This window comes from Rhincodon typus, chromosome 4 (assembly GCF_021869965.1).
Source record: "Rhincodon typus isolate 14 chromosome 4, sRhiTyp1.1, whole genome shotgun sequence".
NCBI classification, from domain to species: domain Eukaryota; kingdom Metazoa; phylum Chordata; class Chondrichthyes; order Orectolobiformes; family Rhincodontidae; genus Rhincodon; species Rhincodon typus.
The window spans coordinates 24,757,516-24,763,970 of NC_063335.1; the positions used below are offsets into that span (position 1 = coordinate 24,757,516).

At 41.1% G+C, this 6,455-nt stretch overlaps 1 protein-coding gene across 1 annotated transcript in view; it reads left to right on the forward strand.

Annotated features, from left to right (window-relative positions):
* Positions 1–6,455, forward strand: part of stau2 (staufen double-stranded RNA binding protein 2) — a 263,804-nt gene that overhangs the window by 243,771 nt on the left and 13,578 nt on the right. Inside the window, exon 15 of the mRNA XM_048595666.1 lies at positions 4,688–4,776. Within this exon, the coding sequence (XP_048451623.1) occupies positions 4,688–4,776 (89 nt within the window). The remainder of the gene's footprint in view (positions 1–4,687; positions 4,777–6,455) is intronic.

Here is a 6,455-nt window from a genome sequence, read left to right on the forward strand (position 1 = left end):
TCCAACCCGCCCGGTACCTTCCCCTGTAACCGTACTCCCCACTAACCTCTCCAACCCGCCCGGTACCTTCCCCTGTAACTGTAAAAGATGCAACACCTGCCCACACACCACCTCCATCCGGGGCCCTAAACAGCCCTTCCAAGTGAGACAGAGCTTCACCTGCATCTCCTCCAACCTAGTCTATTGCATCTGGTGCTCCCAATGTGGTCATCTTATGTCGGTGTGACCAAACGTAGACTTGGTGATTGTTTCACCGAGCATTTTTGCCTGCCTGTAAGAGCCAGCCTAACCTCCTGGTCACCGCCCATTTCACCTGCCCCCTCCACCCCCCACTCTCCCTCCGATGTGTCCGTCCTTGGCCTCCTCTAGTGTCGCAGCGACTCGGAATGTAAATTTGAGGAACAACACCTTACCTTCTGCCTGGGCACCCTACAGCCCAGAGGACTCAACCTTGAGTTCTCCAATTTCAAATAACCTTCCCACCCATCCCCCGGCTTCCCTTCCAGCCCCACATCCTCCCTTCCATTCCACCTTCTGACTCTCTCTTCTAGCCACGAACCAGGTTATACCTATTACCAGTTTCTGCCTTTCACCACCATTCTGCTAAACCCTTCACCCCTCATTTTATCTGCAGCTCCCCGTAACCCCACATCCAGTCCTGAAGAAGGGTAATACCCGAAATGTTGACTCCAGATGCTGCCTGGTTTGTTGTGTTCTTCTACTCTCCTGTTTGTCGACATTAAGTGTAGACCATTTGTTATGACTGGAGAACTAGAGGTATAACCCTGTACCAGACTCAACATTATGTGTTTATAAGCTGCCTTATTCAGTTGCACATGCTATGAAGATACACAAGGTTGACTTATCCCCCAGTTATATCTTTGGTGGGGTAAAACATTCTTGCCTGCTCCCACGTACGTAGTCCATTTCTGAGGGTCAGTGTTATTTTACATATTGAGAGTGAATGTTAAGAGCCATAAAGTACCACTCGAGTATTCGCTCCACTTGGAGTGCTTATCTCTATTTGAAGCATGTTCACTGACTCTACTAGCTGAAGATTCTGAATGTTTTAGAAATTGAAAGCACTTTGCATAATTGAATTGAATGCCCTGTAATCCCCATTTATCTGAACGTGTCGGCACAAGGCACACAGCAGTCCACTGTTTCCAGCAAAGTTGAGGTTGACATCAGTAACTTGCGTTAAACGCAAAATTTGCATTCAAATATACTACTGCATCATGAGAGCCATTATATTATTTCTATGTAATATCATAATACAAGTGATGTACAGCTGGGCCCATCTTGTTTTCTCCAGCAGGCAGTGCTTTTTTATTTGTTCTGATTCATGCAGGGCTGCATCCATGGATGCAGGTTTTTTTCTGAAGTGGCCATTGTCCATTCATAATGATGTGGAAGTTTGCTGTACATCCATCATCTAATACACTTTCTATAATGAAATTGATTTCTTATAATTGTTAAACAAACCAATGTGTAGCAACACAGAAATGCAAAATGCTATTTGCAATCTTTGTAAAAACATTTATTGCTCCTGCCCATTTTGACACATATTCTAGTGAAACAATACTTGCTCAATCAGAGTGTATGGCTTCACTGGCTTTCTTGATTTGATTTTAAAAACTACTGTGTTCCAAGAAGTAAGACCATAAGACATAGGAGCGGACATAGCCCAGCAGGTCTGTTCTGCCAGTCAGTGAATTCATGGCTGAGCTAATAATCCACAACTCCACTTTCCTGCCTTTTCCGTATAACCCTTGATTGCCAGAATAAAAAGGGTTGATACAATTAAAAGGAATACTTAGATCTCTTAAAAGGCAGCATCAAAAATTCAGATGGTAGTACTAATTAAAATCAAGCAACATCCTAATCTGCGCATTTCTTAGAATTCAAAGTCTAGAAAAGTACAGCATGACTAAATGTGTAATCAAGATAAAATTAGATGATTATGTCAAAGTATTCAAAGAAGGTACAAAAGGTTTGATATAGAAATAAATATAAACCAATTTTAAAATTAACAAAATAAAGTAACTTATTTGCCCAAATGGACATTTGAAATAATCCAGAATCGGTTTTATTCTTTTTTTTTATTCATTCACGGGATGTGAACGTCAGCAGTTTTGGCCCATTTCTAGTTGCCCTTGAGAAGGTAATAGTAAGCTGCTTTCTTGAACAATTGCAGTTCATTTGGTTTAGGCAGACCCACATTTTGTTAGGGAAAGGATTCCAGGATTTTGACAGAGTGACATTTAAAAGATGGCAAATGTTTTCAAGTCGGGATGGTGAGTGTCTTAGAGCGAAACTTGAAGGTTGTGTTTCCAAGTAACTGTAGTGCTTGTCCTCCTAGATGGTATGGTCATTGTTTAAGAATGTGTAGGCTAAGGATCCTCGGTGAATTTCTGTAGTGCATCTTATGGATGGTACACAGTTCTACCACTGAGCGTTGATGGTGGAAGGACTGAATGTTTGTGTATGCGATGCCAATCAAGCGTGGATGTTGTCAAGGTTCTTGACTGATGTTAGACCTGCGCTCACAGTCCATATATAATCCATCGTATTCCTGACTTGTGCCTTGTTAATTGTGAAAAGGCTTTGGGAGACAGAAAGTGAGTTACTTGCTGCAGGATTTCTAACCCATTCAGTTTAGTTTCTGGTCAATGGTAAACCCTAGAGGTGGGCGGAATTCTATGATGATAATGCCATAGAAGGCCACGGGACAGTGGTTAGATTTTCTCTTAGTGGAGATGGTCGTTGCTTAGCTTTTGTGTGGCACAAGTGCTACTTGCCACTTGTCACCCCAAACCTGGGTATTCTCTATGTTTTTCTGTATTTGTACATGGATTGTTTCAGTATCTGCAGAGTTGTGAATGGTACTGAACAGTGTGGTATCATCAGAAAACACCTGACTTCTGACCTTATGATTAGGCGAAGTCATTGATAAAACAGTTGAAGATGGTTGGGCCTAGGAAATAGGCCTTTGAAATACAGCTCTTTTGTCCATGTTTGAACCAAGTCAGTAGTTGAGAGCCCCATGTGGCTGAATGTCAGTGAGCAGATTTTTGCTGAGCGAATGTTCCTTGATAGCACTATTAATGTCACCTTCCAAAACTTTACTGATGATTGAGAGTAGATTAATGGGCTGGCAATGTGTTTGATTTGTCCTGCTTTTTATGCACAGGATGACCCTGGGCAATTTTCACTCTGTCGTGTAGATGCCAGTGTTGTCCTGTAACAACTTGGCTAGGGGTACAGCAAATTCTGGAACACACATTTTGAGTACTGTTGCTGGAACATTGTCAGGACGTTGTCATAGCCTTTGTAGTATCTAGTGCCACCAGCCATATATTGATATCACGAGGTGTGATTCAAGTTGGCTGAAGACTGGTGTCCGTGAGGCTGGGGATCTCTGGAGGATGCCAAGATGGATCAGCCACTCAGCACTTCAAATGCTTCAGCATTATATTGACACATTTTATTTAGGTGGCTGGCATCATTATCTATACCTGCATGAGTATTTGATATTGTATCTTTTATTCCTCCTTTTGTAACAAATCACTGAATGTTCACAAAATAACATGGGAGATGCAGGCAGAGAGTCAGATTGTGTCCTGAAATGACCCTCAAATCAAACTACAGATCTATTTTTATTTGTATTTTTCATGTTTATTACTTAAATAAAATTGCATCCTTTTTAAGTTTTTTGGTCCTTTTTGTTAGATCCCTACTGGTCAAAAAGCTTTAGTATTTCAACGTTAAGGCTGGAGTGGGATGGAAAGACTGGCATGGACTGTTTAGAATGAATGGCCTGTTTCTGTGCCGCATATCCTATTTAACTCTCGGCAATATATTTAGTGCAATTACTTATGGTGAATTCCAAACAAGGATTCATTATAAGGTTTAAACACATCGCTGAATGCTTCTGCCCCCTGGAGATAGGCTGGGAGGTGAGAGGGGTGTTAAAATGACAGCAGAAGGTGTGAAAAGGGATGCCTGAATTGTTCTCATTACCATAGCATTAGTATCAAAGGCAAGGGCTTGTGTTCCCACCAATGAGAGGCAGCAGGCGAATTAAGGTATTTCATTTGTCTATTGAAAGCCATTTTACCAACTTCAAAAGAACCCCCACCACGTAGTCACTGCCATCAAAGTGGCCTCCCAGTGACCGACCAGGGCTAAGGGTAAAATCTCCTTTCTGAAGGCTCCAGTGCTCATGCTAGGGCCCACTGACTACCCTAATGTTGGTGCTGGACGTTTCACCCTGACAGCCACCAGGGTCTCCTGCTTGGTACCGACATCGAGCAAATGTTTTTCACCTACTAGCAAGCATAGTGGGGGCAGCCTCAGTTGTTTTCACTGGCAGCTTAGCAGCAGTCACTTCTGCCCACCCAAGTTGTAGACCTGCTGCCCAGTCAAAATGCTAGCAGCTCTGAGAGGCAGACTACCATCCTTAATTCCCAGTGATGAGCTCCTAATTGATCACCATCTGTAATGTTGCCACCAAAGTCCATTCACTGGCTCATGGCCTATTTTTAGTCCCAACATCAGGACTCTGAGTGTGTGTGTGTAAAATTCTAGTCGTGTTGTATACCTTTTGGGAAGTGCATGAGGAAGAAACATTTTGAAAAATTGTGCCTGCAGAGGCTTACCCAGGTTTATTTTTTTCCTACTACAGGCAGCTTTAAGTGCCTTGAAACAGCTATCTGAACAAGGTCTTGACCCAGTGGAAGGTGCAATCAATATAGAAAATGGACCCACTGAAATGTAAGTACAGATTAGCCTGCATTAATATGCAGTGGAACTCTTGTAATTATTATTCTTAGCTTTGTGTAAGGATGTAATAAGCAGGTATCATTAAGTAGAAAAACTAATAAAGGCTGTGCAACCTGGTTAGATAGGGACTAGGAACTGATTAAGTAGGTAGCAGATGCAATCTGATGTGGGTAAGTGTAAAATACTTGTTATTGGAGCAAGAAATTAAGGGTATCACTCCTCAAATGTTACAGTTAGTGATACGCTAATGAAAGTTCATTTGTCTTTTTGACCATTAGTTTGTTGGAGATCTTCACCCATTTCAGGTTGGAGACAAATGAATGGTATGTAAATTTTTTTGTGTCCCTCCCCTAAAATCCTCAACAGCAACTTGTAGATCAGTACATGATAAATGGAACTGTGGTGGTCCAGTATTACTGATCATGTGATCCAAGAAATATGATCTATAAACGAGTCAAGACTAGCTGTGAGGTAAAAAGTTGTTTACCTTACCAACCTTACCGGTTGATATAAACTTCATCTGTGTCAATAAGTCATCTAATCAAAGACCACTCCAGAAACTTGAGCACATAATCTAATTTAATACTTTCAGCATTGTTGGAGGTGGCATCTTTTTTGGATGAATTGTTAAATCAAGACTCCCATTTACTTTTTATGATATACTTAAAAGATCTCACAGCACTGATCACAGAAGAGCACTGGAGTTCTTCCGGCAAATATTTAATCTTTAACAAAATGCTACAAAGAACATTTTCTTGTTATTTATTTTACTGGCGTTTATGGGACCTTTTTTCCACAAATAAACTATGGCATATACCTGTAAAATAGTTGTTACTGTACTTAATTGACAAGAACGGTGTGGCTTTCACTGTGGTTATGAAAAGTGCTCCATTTCCAGAAAGGGCACATAAACTTGAATTAACAAAGAAATGAAGATGCACATCTAAAAGGTCATAGGACAGTATTCAGACCTGAGCTGAAATCTTGTGTGCTGGTTTGAAAAGGTCACAAGGCTTGTTTTCTTTGGTGAAACATTGGGGTGATCTACTTGAAGTCTTACAGATAACAAATAAATTGACAAAACTAATTCAAGCAGGTTGTTCACTTTGATGAAGGGTTTAAATGTCGCGTAATAAATTAAAGGATCCTAAAGTGACGGGATCAGCTCATAATGAATTCACATGAAGTTAGTGTTCTCAATTTTAGAGGATCTGCAATCATCTTAAAACAAAAGAGTTTCCATTTCATAGTTGGAGGGGAAAAATTTTAGAAAAATATATTGAACTTTCATTATCACCATAGCCTTAGTGGGCTGTCGGTATTGTTGTTCTATGGTTTTCTTCAAGCCTTTCTCAATCCATGTCACAATCTTATCCACCTATTTAGGTTTTCTTCTTCCTCATCTGTTTTTATCTTTTTCAAAACCTATTTTCTAATCGACCTGCTCAGGGATGTAATTACACACCTCTGGAACAAGTGGGACTTGAACCCGGACCGCCTGGCTCAAAGGTAGGGATCACTAACACTGCACCACAGGAGCCCTCTATTTATTTCTCCTTCAGTTGTTGCCAGAATAAAACAAAATTGAATCAGAGATAGTAAGAAGGCTCATGTGGTGCAGTGTTAGTGATCCCTACCTTTGAGCCAGGCGGTCCGGGGTCAAGTCCCAC